Here is a 21,355-nt window from a genome sequence, read left to right on the forward strand (position 1 = left end):
TTTATGCAAAGCTGCAGTCATTCAACAGTCCGGGGTCTCCGCTGTTGTATTTTACGCTTCATAACGCGACACACATTTTCGATGGGAGACAGGTCTGAACTGCAGGCGGGCCAGGAAAGTACCCGCACTCTTTTTTTTTTTTTTACAAAGCCACGCTTTTGTGACACGTGCTGAATGTGGCTTGGCATTGTCTTGCTGAAATAAGCAGGGGCGTCCATGAAAAAGACGGCGCTTAGATGGAAGCATAAGTGGTTCCAAAACCTGTAAATTTCTTGCAATTGCACTTTGAGAAACGTTGTTCTTAAACTGTTTGACTATTTGCTCATGCAGTTGTGGACAAAGGGGTGTACCTCACCCCATCCTTTCTTGTAAAAGAAAGAGCATTATTTCCCAAGGCACTAATGCACCCACGAAATTCTAAGTTAATTATTATTTGCAAAAAAAAACAAAGTTTATGAGTTTGAACATCAAATATCTTGCCGGTTCAAATCCAGGCTCGGGATCTTTCTGTGTGGAGTTTGCATGTTCTCCCCGTGAATGCGTGGGTTCCCTCCGGGTACTCCGGCTTCCTCCCACTTCCAAAGACATGCACCTGGGGATAGGTTGATTAGCAACACTAAATTGGCCCTAGTGTGTGAATGTGAGTGTGAATGTTGTCTGTCTATCTGTGTTGGCCCTGCGATGAGGTGGCGACTTGTCCAGGGTGTACCCCGCCTTCCGCCCGATTGTAGCTGAGATAGGCCCCAGCGCCCCCCGCGACCCCAAAAGGGAATAAGCGGTAGAAAATGGATGGATGGATGGATGGATATGTATATATATATATATATATATATATATATATAATATTGAATATACCAGCACGAGCTAATATCTTGCCTTTGTAATGCATTCAATTGAATATGGGTTGAAAAGGATTTGCAAATCATTGTATTCTGTTTTTATTTACCTCTAACACAGTTTCCCAACTCTTATGGAAACGGGGTTTGTAGTTGGTTTTCTGCCCTTTTAATTAATATTTAACTCTACATTGTCACTGCTCTGCAAACGGTCATTGGAAAAAAAAGCAGTGTTGTGAGGGGGTTCTGCACATGTTTGCACAGAGCACAGTGATACTTCAAGTATAATATGTCGTTTGATGCCAAAGATCCCCTTTAATATCCACATAATCACCTCAACATGCTGAAACACACAGGAGACACTCTGCTGGAGTGACTCACATCTGTAAGGGCTGCTGATGTATGTCGTGTATGCACGCGGTCAACTTTTATGGTTTATTTATACCAGCAGGGGGCAACTGGTTTTCATATCAACCGCAGAAGTCTTTGCAAAGTCTGCTGCTGTTTGCGAGTTTGGAGTCGTCCCACTTCCTCCCTTCCGAGTTTATAGGCAGGCACAGGGGATCGGGTCCTCAACTACCACACACACGGTCATCCCTGAAAGACTCCATCTCTGGGCTAAATGAGCTCTTTAAGACAAGGGGATTATTTCCAGATCCCTGCTTGTGTAAGAAAAGAGTGCTGTCAGCCCATAAAGTGGGTCCACACGCAGGACCACACAGACTAGGCCACAGTAATAGAATAGATAGAATAGAACTTCCTGTTGCTACTCTTACTCGGGCCGGCCCATGGCACACATAATCATTATTTGGGCTTTTGTAAAGATTTTTTTTATTTCACATAAATCCGTCAGTCACTAAAGACGATGTCGTAAAAGTTAAGATTAAAAAGATTTTGCTGTTAGTATTCGCTTAACACAAGCTGTCATAATGTCATCAAAGCTCACATTTTAGCATTCACACTCAGCGCCAACATTCGGGAACCAGGACGAAGTGATTTAAAGAAAGGTAAAAATATGATAAATCTATTTGTGGTAGCATCGGACAAATTTTTGTTTAAATCATACGTTGTGGTTCTCAAATGGGGGTACGTGAGATATTTTTTTTAAATATTCTAAAAATAGCAACAATTCAAAAATCCTTTGTAAATATATTTATTGAATAATACTTCAACAAAATATGAATGTAAGTTCATAAACTGTGAAAAGAAATGCAACAATGCAATATTCAGTGTTGACAGCTAGATTTTTTTGTGGACATGTTCCATAAATATTGATGTTAAATATGTCTTTTTTTGTGAAGAAATGTTTAGAATTAAGTTCATGAATCCTGTTACAATCCCCAAAGAGGGCACTTTAAGTTGATGATTACTTCTATGTGTAGAAATCTTTATTTATAATTGAATCACTTGTTTATTTTTCAACAAGTTTTTAGTTATTTTTATATCTTTCATTCCAAATAGTTCAAGAAATGCTACTTTAAATGAGCAATATTTTGCACTGTTATACAATTTGAATCAGAAACTGATGACATAATGCTGAATTTCACTTCTTTATCTCTTTTTTTCAACCAAAAATGATTTTCTCTGATTAGGGGGTACATCACTGGAAAAAAGGTTGAGAACCACTGTCATAGCACATACAGGTGAAGCGCAACAAATTTTAATTTCGTGCACAGGTTTGTTTATTCCAGCAATTAGATTTACAAGGTGAAATTAATATGACTTAGGCTCATAACATGCAACTCAAGATATGTCAATACTTATTATTTATTAACCAATATTTTGATAATCATGGTTTACAGCTTATGAAAAGTTTGGATTGAAAATGTTTTTTCAAAATATGAAAACGTTGATCATCAAAATTATAACAAAAAAAAGCTTGACATATTTCACTTGGGATGTAATTGTCATGTCTTGGTGATCATGTTTAGTTTGGCTATGTTCTGTTTGGTTTTTGCACTCTGTCAGTTCCTGTTTTTACACTCCCTGCTTTGTTTCCATAACAACCCAATAGTTTTCACCTGTCCTCATGTCACGCAGCTGATTCATTTGGACTCGCGCACCTGTTGTTAAGCACGTCACCTCTATTTAAGCCTGTAGTTGCCAGGCACCTTTGTTTATTCATGCTGATGATGCATGCTGCTCTTTTACATGCTCTTTTCTCGTTCCAAGTAAGTTTTCTTTATTCATGCCATAGTTTGCAAGTTTTGTTTTATGTCCATAGTATTGCCTTTGTGGTAGTTTTGTTTTCTTAGCCAAGTTTTGAACCTCTGCTGAGAGCGCCTTTCGTTTGTTCCTTTTTATCGAGTTAAGATTAAAATCATGTTTTTACCTTCACGCCATGTCCGTTCCAGTCGCTTTGCACCACGGGAAAACAAATCACACCATAGTCCTAGCCTTGAGAGTAATGAGTTTATATCACGTATTAATTTTATTTAGTTTCACCTGTACCTGTGGTGCGTTTAAGGAACCTCGATTAAAGTTTGAAACAGATCCACTATGATCCACTATGGATTGAAGTTTCACAGTATCATGTTAGACCCGCTCGACATCCATTGCTTTCGGTTCTCCTAGAGCAGGGGTCGGGAACCTTTTTGGCTGAGAGAGCCATGAAAACCAATTATTTTAAAATGTATTTCCGTGAGAGCCATATCATATTTTTTTTAACACTGAATACCACTAAATGCATGCATTTTTTAAGTAAAACCAACATTTTTAGAGTATAATAAGTCTCTAATTCTTTTTAATTACATTGTTATTTCTTGAACAGGTGCGGTAGAAAATGGATGGATGGATTAAAATGCATGAGAATGTTTTATATTTCGAACGTTATTTTTAACATCGTGTTTACCAGCGGAATTATTCATTACTTATTGTGTTAAGCAATGTCAGCTAAGATTTATCTGAGAGCCAGATGCGGTCATCAAAAGAGCCACATCTGGCTCTAGAGCCATAGGTTCCCTACCCCTGCCGTAGAAGGAGGGGTTGCCCACATATGCGGTCCTCTCCAAGGTTTCTCATAGTCATCATTGTCACCGACGTCCCACTGGGTATGAGTCCCACTGGGTGTGAGTTTTCCTTGCCCTTATGTAGGCTCTACCGAGGATGTTGTTGTGGTTTGTGCAGCCCTTTGAGACACTAGTGATTTAGGGCTGTATAAATAATCATTGATTGATTGATTGATTGATTGATTGATTGACAGATGTTTCAAACTAGTTTTTAAAGACAGGGAATTTTAACCCCCAGTAGATGTACTACTAATAAGTATGATAATAATTGTGTTTTTGTTATATTTGTATAGCACTTTTCTACTTTTTTTAAGGAACTCAAAGCGCTTTTACACTTTCCACATTCACACACTGATGGCGGGAGCTGCCATGCAAGGCGCTAACCCTGACCCATCAGGAGCAAGGGTGAAGTGTCTTGCTCAAGGACACAACAGACTTGACTAGGATGGTAGAAGGTGGGGATTGAACCAGGAACCCTCTGGTTGCTGGCACAGCCATTCTCTCAAACAGTGCCACGCCATCCCCGTAGTCATTATCCACCATTGATAATCCTACATGAATCAGCATATCTGGACCTTACATTATCAAATAGTTTTTAGTGCGTGTAAAGATGCTGAGTGTTTGTTCGTATGTGAGGCAATGACGTTAGGTTTATGCGGATTTGGGCCATTTTGCATTCTTGCTAAAACGTAAAATCAGTTATTCCCTCTCACAGCAGCTGTTCACTCAACACAGACGTCATAAAGTCATCCAAGAGTACAGTTTTGCATTCATTTTTTTTGATTGGAGAAAGATTAAAACGTTATAAATCTATTTGTGGGAGCATCGGAAAAAAGTTATGTTTAAATTACAATTTTGCCTCTCACAGCACATAACTGTGGTGTGTTCAAGGAACCTTGCTTAAAGTTTTGAAACGGAGGCATCACTAGTTTTTAAAGAGAGGGGAAACGAGGTGGAGGAAACTACCAAATTTTATATGCATCGCAATTCGTACATGGGCAATTAGTAAACATTGATAATAGATGTATTTACTGTAAATAATGTAATGTAGACCGGTCTAAAATTTGGTGGGCCACCTCACCGAGAGGTCTGATCAGCTCCTTTTATTTTAGGGCCCTTATGTTCCAGTTTTGCACTTATTTCCATTGATTTAATAAATGTAACGGTGTGGACATGAATAGCCCTACTTCCTTTTTGATTCTGGTAAACTAAACACTTCTGGTCCGTCTCACAGCACATCAGGCTTTTTCCTGATGTCCCCTGAAGTGTGAGAGGCCCATCAGGCAGGGAAACTGAACACCTCAAGAGGGCCTCCAGACAGCAGAATGTGGACAGACTGATAGCTCTATTCCTGCAGTGAGGTCCGGTCCGAGTGACGTCTGTGCCGAAACCATTAGATTGTTATGACTAGGGGACAAGACGCTCTGCTCTAGTGGGGCACGGCCGTGATTTATTTGCGAAACATGTCCTGCAGAGGCGGTATGGTACTTTGGTCCCGGTGGTACGATTACAGTAAATCTTACAAGTTGTTCTAACGTGAGGTCGCCTCAAAAAAATCTTCAGTCTAATAATGTAAAATAAAGCTGGTATCTCTATCAGTTCAGTTAGCTCTTCAAATGAATCCATAAAAGGTAAATGATAAAGTAGTTTAATTTATAATGTCTTGCAATAGTTTTTTTTTCTGACATATTACATGCAGTTGATGCTTTCTTTTGTATACCATCTGTGTCATGAAACAAGAGGTGGACATGCTAGAAGACTTAATCTGCAGTGCCCTCTGGTGGAATAAAATAATACATTGTTTTATCATACATTTTTAAACTGCATACCGCCTTTCCTTATCAGCAGGAGTCCCCAAACTTTTTGACTTGGGGTATGCATTGGGTTAAATATGTATTTGGCTGTATGAGTGTGTGTGTGTGTGTGTGTGTGTGTGTGTGTGTGTGTGTGTGTGTGTGTGTGTGTGTGTGTGTGTGTGTGTGTGTGTGTGTGTGTGTGTGTGTGTGTGTGTGTGTGTGTGTGTGTGTGTGTGTATGTATCTGTATATATATATATATATATATATTTATATATATATATATATATATATTCAGAGCGCGATGATGTCACGTTATGGATGGGAAAATGCATTTTTAGACAATATGATTTGTCTGAGCGGCTAGGAGACACCGAGAGTAACAAGCCGTAGAAAATAGATTAGAAAGGACGCATTTAAAAAAATAAATATTAATAACAATTCAAAAAACAACTATTTTTTTCTTTTTTTTTTTTTAAACTTGGGACTTCCTGCGGGCCAAATTTTGGCCACCCACGGGCCGTAGTTTAGGGACCCCTGCTTATCAGGGCCAGGATAAAATTGTATATTTCATTACAAATGTATTCCTTAGCATTGGTGCTTTTAAAATGTGCCATGGCCGATTGGCACACAGCCCTGTGCAAACGGTTTAAGCCAGTACTAGCTTTAATATGACATCCTTCGCCACTATCCACTTTTAAAGGCCTCCTGAAACCCACTACTACCGACCACGCAGTCTGATAGTTTATATATCAATGATGAAATCTTAACACTGCAACACATGCCAATACGGCCGGTTTAGTTTACTAAATTGCAATTTTAAATTTCCCGCGATGTATCCTTTTGAAAACTAAGCGGAATGATGACGCGTGCGCGTGATGTCAACGGTTGTAGCGGACATGTTCTTCCAGCACCGATCACGGCTAAAAGTCGTCTGCTTTAATCGCATAATTACACAGTATTCTGGACATCTGTGTTGCTGAATCTTTTGCAATTTGTTGAATTAATAATGGAGAAGTCAAAGAAGAAAGATGTAGGTGGGAAGCGGTGTATTGCAGCTGCCTTTAGCAACACAAACACAGCCGGTGTTTCCTGGTTTACATTCCCGGAGGTGAAGCTTTACTATGGAACAGAGCGGTCAAGCGAACATGGTTCCCGACCACATGTCAACTGGCAGGTTTAGGTAAGAAAATTGTGCTAATAAATCGGCTCTTACCGTAGACATGAGCGGAGCTTGTGTCCTCCTCCAGCTGCGGACTATTACCTGCTCCCACCGGAGACACTGGCGGTCACCACACCCGTGGCCACACCGCTCTGACTTTCAGGTACCATATAATCTCACTAAAACACTAGTAACACAATAAGCAGATAATGGATTTTCCAGAATTATCCTAGTAAATGTGTCTAATAACATCTGAATCGCTCCCACTACCCTCTTTTTTTTTTTCTAGTCCTTCACTCTCACTATTCTCATCCACGAATATTTCATCCTCGCTCAAATTAATGGGGAAATCGTCACTTTCTCGGTCCGAATCGCTCTCGCTGCTGGTGGCTATGATTGTAAACAATGTGAGGATGTGAGGAGCTCCACAACCCGTGACGTCACGCGCACATCGTTTGCTACTTCCGGTAAAGGCAAGGCTTTTTTCTTAGCGACCAAAAGTTGCAAACTTTATCGTCGATGTTCTCTACTAAATCCTTTCAGCAAAAATATGGCAATATCGCGAAATGATCAAGTATGACACATAGAATGGACCTCCTATCCCCGTTTAAATAAGAAAATCTCATTTCAGTAGGCCTTTAATATGGAGAAAACATATGCTACTTTATGGGCCTTCAGTATTTGCAATCTCGTCATGTTGTGTTGACACGTTACTGTTTTCGAAGAGGGAAACTATGGAACGAACTTCACATATCTTGGAAGCAACATCTCAAACACTGGAGACTTAGAAATGGATGTACAGACCAGAATCGGAAAAGCTGTAGAAGTCTTCCAGAGCCTCCAGAGCATCTGGTCATCAAAATCTATCAGTATGTCCACAAAGCTGCGCCTCTATATGTCAGCGGTCATCCCTACAGTGGCCTATGCCTGTGAGACGTGGATGAAAACATCAAGCATTACAAACAAGCTGGATGTCTTCCACCGACAGTGCCTCAGATACATCTTAAGGATCTCATAGAGAGACCACATCACCAATGAAGAGGTGATGAGAAGGGCAGGGGTGGCATCATTGTCTGACATAGTCTCTGACAGGAGAAGGAGAATGGCTGGACACGTACTCCGACTGCCAAGAGAGAGACTGGCAAGTGTGGCAATGGACTGGGTGCCAGAAGGGGGAAAGAGGAAGGGAGGACGGCCAAAGAAGACAAATAGCCAAGGAAGGCCTGAGGGAGTTGGGAGTCAGCTGGCATGGAGCAAGAAGGGTCGTCAGTGACCGGAACAAATGGAGGGGACATGTCGCCCAATGTTCCAACAGGGACGGGAGGAACTAAGTCTAAGTATTTAACCATGGTAACTGTGCGCTTATATGGTCCGGAAAGGCTCAATTATGCAGTGTTTGGCACAACTTTGTCCGGAAGTGTCATTTTACATATCTAGTCTGAGCGCAAAGCAGAATTGCTGTAAAATAAATTTTGCCTTATATTAGGAAAATAGTATGGTATTTAGAAGTTGATATAAAAATACTGTATTGTCTCAGTATATCACTTTATTTGTGTTGAACTGCAACAAGTGGATATATACCTTCTGTCAGAGCAGTTTTATTATGTTGCTTGTCACTCTGTGTAGGCATAGATGCACAAAGATGCATTATTAGTCATTACTAATGTGACAAACCATTTCTGGACCAGTTGTAATCATTGGTTGACATACTTCCTTTTAAACAAATTTTTTGTACCTGTGTTGTCAGCGGGTATCTCCATATATGGTATAAATAGGCCCTATTCAAGATCTCTCATTTTAAAATAAGGACTCGTACCACTCGACATCTCGTGAGGGAGCTCCTTTTTGAAGATAACAGTGCTCTGGTTGCTCACACTGCGGAAGGCATTCAGAAACTTTTTGCCAGGGCGGCTACTCAATTTAGTCTAAAGATCAACATCAAGAAGACCAAGTGTCTATACCAACCTGGTCAATCCCCCTCCAAACCCACAGACCACCATAAATCAAGAGCCTTTGGTCCACTGCACAGACTTCAAATACCAGGGAAGCATCGTCTCAGACACTGGTCATATGGAGAATAGAATTCAGTCAAAGATAGGAAATGCCAGTGATTCTTTCGATAGGCTTCATGATCGATAATGGAAAAACAATGTCAACAAAGTAAAGGGCAAGGCCGTACCGTGCGATTGTGCTGTCAATGCTACTGTACGGTGCCAAAACCTGTACTGTCTATTGCAGACAAGTCAAAAAACTCCATGCATACACGGTGAGACATTAAATGGATGGACAAAGTCACCAATAACGAGATTCTGAGCCATACTGGGCTTCCATCGATGTCTGACATCCTCAGTGAGAAAAACCTCCGCTGGCTGGGTCACGTCATTCGAATGAACCATGACCGACTACCTTGCCAACCGCTATACTCCCAGTTATCTGAAGGGAGCAGGAATCAGGGAAGACCACGCCTCGGTTTCAAAGATGTGGTTTCAAGGAACATGAAGGCCCTTGACATTAATCACCATCAATGGCAGACAAAGGCAAGAGACAGAACAGCCTCAAGATTCATGAAATCGAAGAGTTCTCTTCGAGTCCAACTGACTGAAAGAGAAAGAGATATAAATATACCCTAAGTCCTCTGCGCGTGTCCGCCATTGTAGTCCGCGCTGTAATCAATAAGCTCCTTCTTTTTCACTATCCTCTTGTTGTGGGGCAGACTGGCTCCTACATGCACATGCATCCTCAGCTGTTGCCATTTCTATTAGAAAATAATGTATAGTTCGAAAATAATCTGTCAGGCGCTAAAAACAACAACATTGTTGGTGGGGTGAAGACACAGTCGAAGTGAAGCCGTGTAAGTAGGAGTGCCCATGAAACAGCGTTGGAGATGGTCTGTAAAACCTATTCTATGCAAGATTTTTGACCAAAGAACCGCAGCACGTTGGCACAGAGGTTTGTGCATATGCCTCACAATACGAAGGTCCTGAGTAGTCCTGGTTTCGATCCTGCGCTCGGGATCTTTCTGTGTGGAGTTTGCATGTTCTCCCCGTGACTGCGTGGGTTCCCTCCGGGTACTCCGGCTTCCTCCCACCTCCAAAAACATGTACCTGAGGATAGGTTGATTGGCAACACTAAATTGGCCCCAGTGTGTGAATGTTGTCTGTCTATCTGCGTTAGCCTTGTGATGAGGTGGCGACTTGTCCAGGGTGTACCCCGCCTTACGCCCAAATGCTGCTGAGATAGGCTCCAGCGCGACCCCAAAAGGGAGTGTTTTAAATGTAGAAACAAAATGACATGAAGCCTGCAATGGTGAAACAAATCCACACGAGGGCAGCATTCGCTGAATCTTGTGCTCAAACTATACAAAATCTCTTTGTGAACTTACTTTCTTCACATTTGTCTCCAGTGTAGCCAGCCTCACACAGGCATTGCCCGGTCACAGGGTCACAGCCCAAAGAATTGTCTTGGCACCGGCAGCTATTGTTGCATCCTGGACCCCAGGAATCAGATCCACACACTGCACAGAAGAAATGTTCGCTCATAGCTATCAAACTATCATTAGTATTTGAATCAGAGCGATGAACTTTCTATAAACCAGCAGAGTAAACAGCAAAGATTTATGGTATTGATCTAACAAATGACACCTGTCGTCGTAAATTATGAATCAAAGTGCAAACCTTTTCTATTGCACAAAAAAAGAAATACAGGTTACCTTAAATCAGGGGTGTCCGAAGTGCGGCCCTGGGGCCATTTGCGGCCCGCAGCTAATTGTTTAACGGCCCGCCACACATTCTGCAAAAATTGCAGAATTGATAGTATTGCAAAAATTAAAAAAAAACATTTAAAATGGAATGACGTGAAATCCAATGATAAAAAGTGGCAATGTTGACACAAAGCTGCCATGCAGGCAGTTTTTTTGTTCCTTTTGTCTTTATTTTCTTTTTTTTCCATTGCTCAAAAAAAAAGACAAAAAAATCTATGTTAAAGTGAATTATTACTTAAAAATTATCACTTTAAAATGTTTTATGTGGAAAAAATATTGCATACGTTTTGTGGTTGCCATATAAAAACATCAAAGTTTTGACAAAAGAGCATAAAACAAACAAAATAATAGTTCAAACTTAAAATCGACATATCAGAAGTTGATCTTGAAATTTAAGTGTTAAAATTAAAAAAAAAATCTATCACTTTATGAGTGGGGAACCTTTCAGATCTCAAATATATTTAGTAGGATTTTATTTAACTTTTCACTGTGATTTCTCAAAAATATTAAACAATTAAAATCAATGGTGTCCTGCATTATTGATCTTTGAGGGCTTTAATTGCTAAATAAAGGAACTCTCCTGAAGGAATCTATAAAGTACTATCCAGCTATCTAAATACTGCATATTTCAGTTTTACTATAAAAAACAAAGTTGCCTTTGACAGAAAAGGCCTAAAACCTTATTTGTTTTACTTTATATCAACCTCAAGTTGATATAGAGATTTACTGTAAGCAATAAATTAAAAAAAATAGTAATAATTGGACTTATTTTCAAGATTTTAGTGACTGAGACCATCTATGCTCCCCAGGAGCCCTAAGGATTTAAAAAAAAAAATCCATATATTTTGTTATGGTTTGAAAATGGAAAAAAATCAAAATGCTTAAATGTTGTGCGCGGCCCTCCGTGGGAAAAAAAAGTTTGGACACCCCTGCCTTAAACAAAACATTTACAGGGTTTATAACCTGCTGGATGACATTTTAAACCCAATTATTTTTACGACAACAGCTTGACACACTGAATAGGCGCATATTTACAAAAGTGTTAAATATGCAAACATTTACCACACTTGTGGACACATGCTTCATTCAGTACATTATGCATGCTCACACAAGTACAGTTCATCACAATTATTATCTTTACAACCACATGAGGGCGCCATTACATGACGCAAATCTGCTCCAGCAATGCTCCTGATATTTGGAACTTTTCATTAAAGACATGAACCGGGCCATCTGCACCAAATGTTGCGTAGCCGATATTTATATTTGTCGATATTTTGGTTTGTCTCACCCAGTTGACATCTCTCTCCATGAAGGCCTGCGGGACATCTCAGGCTGCATTCGCCAGTCCCGGGGTCACATGACCCTCCACCTGGGCAGTCACATGGCCGCTCGCAGCCAGCGCCAAAAAAGCCAGGCTCACATTCTGCAATACAACACACAAACATGCACATTAAATGACTGGGGAGCAAAAACGGTACTGGACTGTAACTGCATGGAAGGGAATAATTGTGTTTCTCTCTCATCTGATGCAGCTTTTAATGCCATCACGAGAAATAAAGTGGTTACGTTAGAACGGGGGTCAGCGACCTGCGGCTTTTTAGTGCCGCCCTAGTGGCTCCCTGGAGCATTTTTAAAAAAGGATTGAAAATGGAAAAAGATGGGGGAATTTTTTGTTTGTTTTAGTATGTTTTTTGTTTGAGGACAAAAATGACACCATCTATCATCCACCCATCCATCTTCTTCCGCTTATCTGAGGTCGGGTCGCGGGGGCAGCAGCCTAAGCAGGGAAGCCCAGACTCTCCTCTCCCCAGCCACTTCGTCCAGCTCTTCCCGGGGGATCCCGAGGCGTTCCCAGACCAGCCGGTAGACATAGTCTTCCCAACGTGTCCTGGGTCTTCCCCCTGGCCTCCTACAGGTCGGACGTGCCCGAAACACCTCCCTAGGGAGGTGTTCAGGTGGCATCTTGACCAGATACCCGAACAACCTCATCTGGCTCCTCCCGAATTGGAGGAGCAGTGGCTTTACTTTGAGCTCCTCCCGGATGGCAGAGCTTCTTACCCTATCTCTAAGGGAGAGCCCCGCCACCCGGCGGAGGAAACTCATTTCGGCCGCTTGTACCCGTGACTCATCCTTTCGGTCATGACCCAAAGCTCATGACCATAGCTGAGGATGGGAACGTAGATCGACCGGTAAATTGAGAGCTTTGCCTTCCGGCACAGCTCCTTTTTCACCACAACGGATCGATACAGCATCCGCATTGCTGAAGACGCCGCACCTGTCGATCTCACGATGCACGCTTCCTTCACTCATGAACAAGACTCTGAGGTAATTGAACTCCCCCACTTGGGGCAGGGTCTCCTCCCCAACCCGGAGATGGCACTCCACCCTTTTCCGGGCAAACATGACACAAACCTTCCCAATTGTTCGAAAGCCCGCTGTTTAATATGAGTAATTGGAGAACATTGTTCTATCCTACTAATTTTGGTGGTTCTTGAACTCACAATAGTGTGACGCAACAGTTTGTTTACATTAAGTTAAGTTAAAGTACCGGCCATCTCCGGGTTGGGGAGGAGACCCTGCCCCAAGTGGAGGAGTTCAAGTACCTAGGAGTCTTGTTCACGAGTGGGGGAAAAGTGGATCGTGAGATCGACAGGCGGATCGGTGCGGCATGTTCAGTAATGCGGATGTTGTACCGATCCGTTGTGGTGAAGAAGGAGCTGAGCCGGAAGGCAAAGCTCTCAATTTACCGGTCGATCTACATTCCCATCCTCACCTATGGTCATGAGCTTTGGGTCATGACCGAAAGGATAAGATCACGGGTACAAGCGGCCCAAATGAGTTTCCTCCGCCGTGTGGCAGGTCTCTCCCTTAGAGATAGGGTGCGAAGCTCTGCCATCCGGGAGGAACTCAAAGTAAAGCCGCTGCTCCTTCACATCGAGAGGAGCCATATGAGGTGGTTCGGGCATCTGGTCAGGATGCCACCCGAACGCCTCCCTAGGGAGGTGTTTAGGGCACGTCCAACCGGTAGGAGGCCACGGGGAAGACCCAGGACACGTTGGGAAGACTGTCCTGGGAACGCTTCGGGATCCCCCGGGAAGAGCTAGACGAAGTGGCTGGGGAGAGGGAAGTCTGGGTTTCCCTGCTTAGGCTGTTGCCCCCGCGACCTGACCTCGGATAAGCGGAAGAAGATGGATGGATGGAATAAAGTACCAATGATTGTCACACACACACTAGGTGTGGTGAAATGTGTCCTCTGCATTTGACCCATCCCCTTGATCACCCCCTGGGAAGTGAGGGGAGTAGTGGGCAGCAGCGGTGCCGCGCCCGGGAATCATTTATGGTGATTAAATCCCCAATTCCAACCCTTGATGCTGAGTGCCAAGCAGGGAGGCAATGGGTCCCATTTTTATAGTCTTTGGTATGACTCGTCCGGGGTTTGAACTCACAACCTACCGATCTCAAGGCGGACACTCTAACCAAAAGTTTCATGCTGTGTGTGAATGGACAAAGGTGAGCTTTGTTGATGTTGGGGCGGTATAGCTCGGTTGGTAGAGTGGCTGTGCCAGCAACCTGGGGGTTGCAGGTTCGATTCCCGCTTCCACCATCCTAGTCACTGCTGTTGTGTCCTTGGGCAAGACACTTTACCCACCTGCTCCCAGTGCCACCCACACTGGTTTAAATGTAACTTAGATATTGGGTGTCACTATGTAAAGTGCTTTGAGTCACTAGAGAAAAGTGCTATATAAATATATAATTCATTCATGTTATTGACAGGCATATTTGGTCAAGGCAAGCTGATCAATGCTACTCAGGCTAGCTCTATGTACATATTGCATCATTATGCCTCATTTTGTAGGTATATTTGAGCTCATTTAATTGTATCCTCTTTGTTTATGATTAATTTTTTCATGTCTCATGACACATTTCAGATAGTTCTTTGTGCGCCATGTTGTTCCAGACCATCGCAAACATTACCTAGCTTGCCAAACATTGTAATAAATCTATTAAAAGAAGACAGCCTGCCGTTTACTTTAACTTAGACACACACATCTATACCTTTGGCCAGTGGTTCTCGAATGGGGGTACGCGTACCCCTGAGGGTACTTGAAGGTATGCCAAGGGGTATGTGAGATTTTTTCAAATATTCTAAAAATTATTAACAAAAATCCTTTATAAATATATTTATTGAATAATACTTCCAACAAAGTATGAATGTAAGTTCATAAACTGTGAAAAAAAATACAACAATGTTGACAGCCAGATTTTTTGTAGACATGTCCCATAAATATTGATTTTAAAGATTTATTTTTTATGTGAAGAAATGTTTAGAATTAAGTTCATGAATCCAGATGGATCTCTATTACAATCCCCAAAGAGGGCACTTTAAGTTGATGATTACTTCTATGTGTAGAAATCTTTATTTATAATTAAATCACATGTTTATTTTTCAACAAGTTTTTAGTTATTTTTATATCTTTTTTTCCAAATAGTTCAAGAAAGACCACCACAAATGAGCAATATTTTGCACTGTTATACAATTTCATGAATCAGAAACTGATGACATAGTGCTGTATTTTACTTCTTTATCTCTTTTTTTCAACCAAAAATGCTTTGCTCTGATTAAGGGGTACTTGAATTAAAAAATGTTGACAGGGGGTACATCACTGAAAAAAGGTTGAAAACCACTGCCTTTGGCCATTAAAAGCCAGTCATTTCCAGGAGTTATCTCACCTTCTGAGTATCCTCCGACTTACTAATGGTTTCTAATGTTGTAAAAATGTATAGTATAAATAATACATTTCAACATTTCTGTCAACTTCAGCCTGCAACACATAGTCTTTTTGATAGCAGGCTAATGTAGCTAATATAGACACTTAAATCATGTTTTGTCTTCATTATAACACTTATATGACTTTTAAAGTCATTTTGATAGTAGGCAAATATAGCTAATATAAACACATCACATTCATTATAACACTAATATAATACTTTTTAATTTTTGCAGCTCCAGACAGATTAGTTTTTTGTATTTTTGGTCCAATATGGCTCTTGCAACATTTTGGGTTGTCGACCCCCGCGTTAGACATGGAGTTCAGGTGGTAGACCTGAGAGTGTTCACCATGTGGCCATAATGAACCCTCTCTCCTGGGTGGTTGATATTGCTGCCTAACAAAATAAATACAATCAGATCGGTTTTCCTGTTGCGGGATTATACCTTTCTCACATTGTTGGCCTTGGTATGCAGGCTTACAGATACAGCTCCCCGACTTGGGGTCACAGCCAGTGGAATGTTGTCCAACGCAGTCACATTCCTTCGAACAGCTAGCGCCGTGTGTCCACTTGGGGCAAGCTGAAGCGTTGCAGCACAGTTTGAAAACACAAAAGAATATAGTCAGTTTGGGGGATTTTAAATGTTTGTAAACCGTTGCTCACATAACTTGGGCAGAGTTTGACTCTAAAGGGCGTTTTTTTTTTATGTTCATGCATATGTGTTACATCTGGGCACATTTTTGTGCTTCTTTTCAAATGACTTCATCATAACTTTAGGGGAAAATGACACCACCCAACTACCAACACAACTGACAGTTATCCCAAACTCTGTGATATCTTTAATTGTTGTTGACCCTCCTTATGTTGTCTGATTTATTTTCCAAACAGTCTGATATCTGTGAGTCCTCAAGCTGTAGCTCTTTTTCTTACATAACCCTGCTGGCTGCTACCGCTACCTAATTAAAACAAGAAACCAGGTCACGTGTCACTAATTGTGCAAATGTTCCTCTGTTAATCTCTGCTTATACCAATGAGCGTACACATAACGAACACGTTTTTGGCAAGCTTTATCGATGAAGTCTTTGCCTCAAATCAACTCTCATTTCCCCTTCCTGCCAGAGCTGCATCACAGGCTCCGCTAAACAAACCATTCACTCGATCAGTCGACAAGTTTCATTGACTCGTAAGTGCTCTACAGACTAAAATTTTTCCTTGACACAGGTTGATGGAAACTGGAGTGTCACTGACTCACAGGTTTCACTGACTCAATGGTTTTTGAGGAAGACTTGAGCTTTACTGACTCAAGGGTTGATGAACACTCAAAATTCACTGAAACAGAATGCCAAGAATTTGAGTTTAATTGACTCACAGATGCTCGAGGACGACTTAAGTATCCCAAAATCACAAGTTGACAAAGACGTGAGTTGCACTGACTTACCGATGCTTGGGGAAGACTCAAGTTTTACTGACTCACAAATGGAAGATTCGCGTTTAACTAACTCACGGTTACCAAACATAGACCCAAATTATGCTGACACACAGGTTTACAAAGTATTGAGTGTTAGTAACTCACATTTTGACGAATACTCAAATTTCAATGACTCAGAGGTTGATGAAAACTCCAGTTCCACTGACTCACGAAGACTTGAGTTTTACTGTCTCACGGTTATTCAAAAAAGATCTGCGTTACTGACTCACAGGTTGACAAAGACTCAAATATTACTGACTCACAGGTTGTTGAATACTTGAGTTCCACTGACTCAGGTTAACAAAGACTGATGTTTCACTCACTCAACGGTTGACAAAGACTCAAGATTCACTGATCTTTGGGTAAACAAAGAATCAGATTTTACTGTCTCATAGGTTAATGAATACTCAAGGTTCACTGACCCACAGGTTAACGAAGACTCAAGATTCATTCACTTAGGGGTAAACCCATGACTCACAGGTTAATGAATACTTGAGTTCCACTGACTCAGGTTGACAAAGACTGACGTTTCACTCACTCAAGGATTGATGAGGACTCAAGATTTATTGACCTTTGGGTAAACAAAAACTCAAATTTAACTGTCACACAAGCTAATGAATACTTAATGTTCACTGGCCCACAGGTTGATGAAGACTCAAGATTCATTGACTTATGGATAAACAAAAGATTATTACTGTCCCACCAGTTAATGAATACTCAAGTTTCACTTACCAACAGGTTGACGAATCCTCGGGTTTCACTGACTTGCTTGTTTTACTGACTCACTGGTTGAAAAAGACTCAATTTATTGACTCACAGGTAGTTGATCATTTTAATTTCACTGACTCACAGATGCTCAAAAAATACTTTGGTTTTACTGACTCACGGGTTGACAAAGACAGATGATTCACTGACTCACAGGTGCTCGGAGAAGACTCTAGTTTCACTAACTCACAGGTGCACGAGGAACACTTACGTTTTACCGACTCATTGGGGCTTGATGAAGACTCAAGTTTTACTGGCTCAAGGGTCGACGAAGACTCACATATTGACTCACAAGTTGAAGAGGACTCCAATTTCACTGACTCAAGGGTTGACAAATCCTTGAGTTTCTTTGACTACAGATGGTCGAGGAAGACCCAAAATTCACTGACTCACAGGTTGATGAATATTTAAGCTTCACCCGACCCCGAACGGGACAAGCGGTAGGAAATGGATGGATGGATGACTCAGAGATCGACAAATAATTGACTTTTACTGACTGGCTTGAGGAAATCTCATGTCTTGACAAAGACTCAAATTTCCCTGAATCACAGGTTAACAAAGACTAGACTTTCACTAACTCATAGATGTTCGAAAAAGACTTAAGTTTAACTCACTCACAGGTAATTGATGAAGAACCAAGTTTTCCTGACTCAGCGGTTGACAGAGTTTTGACTTTTACTGACTCATAGGTGATCGAGGTAGACTCAAGTTTCAGTACTTTAAGGGTGACACAGACTGAAATTATGCTGTTAAGAATTCAGTTTCACTGACTAACATGTACTTGAGGAAAACTCGAGTTTCACTGAATCATGGGGTCTCAACAAAGACTCAAGTTTTAGTAACTCGAAGGTTAGCTAAGACTTGAGTCTTACTAAGTCGCAGATGCTTGAGGAAGACTTACGTTTGAAAGACTTACAGGTTGACAAAGTTTTGAGTTTTACTAACTCATAGGTGATCGAGGGAGACTCACGTTTCACTAACTTAAGGGTGACAAAGACTGAAATTATGCTGTTAAGACTTCAGTTTCACTAACTCACATGTACTTGAGGAAAACTCGAGTTTCACTGAATCATGTGATCTCAACAAAGACTCGAGTTTTACGAACTCACAGGTTAGCTAAGACTTGAGTCTTACTAAGTCGCAGATGCTTGAGGAAGACTTAAGTTTAAATGACTCACAGGCTGACAAAGTTTTTAGTTTTACTGACTCATAGGTGATCGAGGGAGACTCACGTTTCATTAACTTAATGGTGACAAAGACTGAAGTTGTGTTGTTAAGACTTGTTTCCCTGATTCACATGAACTTGAGGAAGACTCGAGTTTAACCTAATCATGGGGTCTCAACAAAGACTCATGTTTTAATAACTTACAGGTTAAAAGACTTGAGTCTTACTCAGTCGCAGATGTTTGAGGAAGACTTAAGTTTCAATGACTAACATATTGACAGTTTTGAGTTTTACTGACTCATAGGTGATCGAGGGAGACTCAAGTTTCACTAACTTAAGGGTGACAAAGACTGAAGTTGTGCTGTTAAGACTTGTTTCACTGATTCACATGAACTTGAGGAAGACTCGAGTTTAACCTAATCATGGGGTCTCAACAAAGACTCATGTTTTACTAACTTACAGGTTAAAAGACTTGAGTCTTACTCAGTCGCAGATGCTTGAGGAACACTTAAGTTTCAATGACTCACATATTGACAGTTTTGAGTTTTACTGACTCATAGGTGATCGAGGGAGACTCAAGTTTCACTAACTTAAGGGTAACAAAGACTGAAGTTACGCTGTTAAGACTTGTTTCACTGACTTACATGAACTTGAGGAAGACTCAAGTTTAACTGAATCATGTGGTCTCAACAAAGACTCAAGTTTTACTAACTTAAAAGTAAAAGACTTGAGTCTTACTAAGTCGCAGATGCTTGAGGAACAGTTAAGTTTCAATGGCTCACAGGTACTCGATGAAGACTCAAGTTTCCCTGACTCAAAGGTTGACGAAGACCCGAGTTTCACTGACTTATAGCTGCTCGAGGACGACACCAGTTTCACGGACTCACGGTAGATTTCACTGACTCCTGGCAGGTACTTTACATATACTCGAGTTTCACTGGGTCATGGATTGACAAGGAAGAGCCAAGATTCACAGACTCACAGGCTGACGAGGACTCAAATTTCACTGACTCACGGGTACTCAATGAAGACTCCAGTGTCAGGGGGGAATTTGTTGCCCTTGATGCTCTGAGACAAGCTACTTAAGTGAAGTACCCAATGGGGAAATTCTTGCGCACAATGATTCATTAGAACTCAAGTCTGTAAAAGGAAGTTTCACATTGTTAGAAACAATAGTGTATAAAATATTTTACTAATTTGTAGTTTGTTTTATGCAAGTATTGACTAAAAAAAGATACTTTGTTAACTTGTGACGAAACAAAGAGTTTGTTTTATGCAACTATTGATTAAAAAAAAGATACTGGAAAAAAAAAAGACTTGCACATGTAAGAAATTTACAGCATGAGCATGGACACATCTGCAATCATTGTAAAGAATGATTAATCAATGTGTAGTCTGCCAAAATTGTCCCTATGCAGCAGCAAAAACCCCACTCCACCCTTGTCCCGCTTGACAGTGGCTTTGTGTGAGGTGCAGCTGCAGTCTCTGGTTACACCCTCTCCACCCTCCACATGTCCCACTGCAGGATGGAGCAGGCAGCTTTGAGAATCTGACAATATTCCATGAGAGCTTTCTGCTATCATTTGGTTGAAAGACCAGCAAGAAAGGATCATGATGTCTATCCGGAGACTTCGAGGCGACCCTAAAACCCTCGGGGATGTCAATATGGTGAAGGAGGAGCTGAGGAATCTTTACTACAAACGACTGTTGCCGATAGAGAAGCACTATTCCTTCCATCAGTTCCACTCTCCGAGCTACGAGGACGCAGACTTTGACAACAAGCCGATGGTGCTGGTGATGGGTCAGTACTCAACGGGAAAGACTACTTTTATCAGGTAAGTATCAAGATGTCATTCCTTTGTGCATTTGAAAACACTGCATTCAGCTGACTCGACAGAAAAACTCTTTGTATTCCTCAGATATCTAATCGAACAAGACTTTTTGGGGAGCCGAGTTGGACCAGAGCCAACCACTGATTGCTTCACAGCCTTAATGCATGGGGAGGCGGAGGGAGTCATACCAGGGAATGCCCTCACCATGGATCCCAAAAAACCCTTTCGCAACCTTGACCCTTTTGGAAACACTTTTCTAAACAGGTAACAGGAGAAAGGGGAATGTCATTTAAGGTATTTTATTTAGAAGTGATAGTCTTACTGAGCTGTAACAAAAATGTTAGTGAGAGGAAGTACTGTTTTTATAAGGGAGGACAAGAGCATAACATTGATAATAGAACCATTTTAAAACAAGTTACGAAGACTTTGTATTAGTTTTGGGCGATACTACACAGTTGGGTATCCATCCAATACCAAGTGGTGCTTTACAGATAGGAAATGAGACAATGAAAAAGGAGGATTATCTCCAAATTCTTCAGGACAACCTAAAATCATCAGCCCGGAGGTTGGGTCTTGGGCGCAGTTGGGTGTTCCAACAGGACAATGACCCCAAACACCCGTCAAAAGTGGTAAAGGAATGGCTAAATCAGGTTAGAATTAAGGTTTTAGAATGGCCTTCCTAAAGTCCTGACTTAAACGTGTGGACAATGCTGAAGAAACAAGTCCATGTCAGAAAACCAACAAATTTAGCTGAACTGCACCAGTTTTGTCAAGGGGAGTGGTCAAAAATT

General features: G+C 41.3%; 2 protein-coding genes across 5 annotated transcripts in view; one reads left to right on the forward strand and one right to left on the reverse strand.

Moving 5' to 3' along the window:
• Window positions 1-21,355, forward strand: part of LOC133564603 (EH domain-containing protein 2-like) — a 91,340-nt gene that overhangs the window by 54,327 nt on the left and 15,658 nt on the right. For all 4 annotated transcript variants that reach the window (XM_061919024.1, XM_061919023.1, XM_061919025.1 and 1 more), the window contains 2 exons: window positions 20,258-20,567; window positions 20,652-20,828. In XM_061919024.1, coding sequence (XP_061775008.1) covers window positions 20,344-20,567; window positions 20,652-20,828 — 401 coding nt within the window. In that variant the 5' untranslated portion in view covers window positions 20,258-20,343. The remainder of the gene's footprint in view (window positions 1-20,257; window positions 20,568-20,651; window positions 20,829-21,355) is intronic.
• Window positions 1-21,355, reverse strand: part of megf6 (multiple EGF like domains 6) — a 152,895-nt gene that overhangs the window by 39,652 nt on the left and 91,888 nt on the right. The window contains exons 17-19 of the mRNA XM_061919022.1: window positions 15,780-15,914; window positions 11,853-11,987; window positions 10,184-10,315 (exon numbers count right to left, since the gene is read on the reverse strand). Coding sequence (XP_061775006.1) covers window positions 10,184-10,315; window positions 11,853-11,987; window positions 15,780-15,914 — 402 coding nt within the window. The remainder of the gene's footprint in view (window positions 1-10,183; window positions 10,316-11,852; window positions 11,988-15,779; window positions 15,915-21,355) is intronic.

This window comes from Nerophis ophidion, linkage group LG13 (genome assembly GCF_033978795.1).
Source record: "Nerophis ophidion isolate RoL-2023_Sa linkage group LG13, RoL_Noph_v1.0, whole genome shotgun sequence".
NCBI lineage: Eukaryota > Metazoa > Chordata > Actinopteri > Syngnathiformes > Syngnathidae > Nerophis > Nerophis ophidion.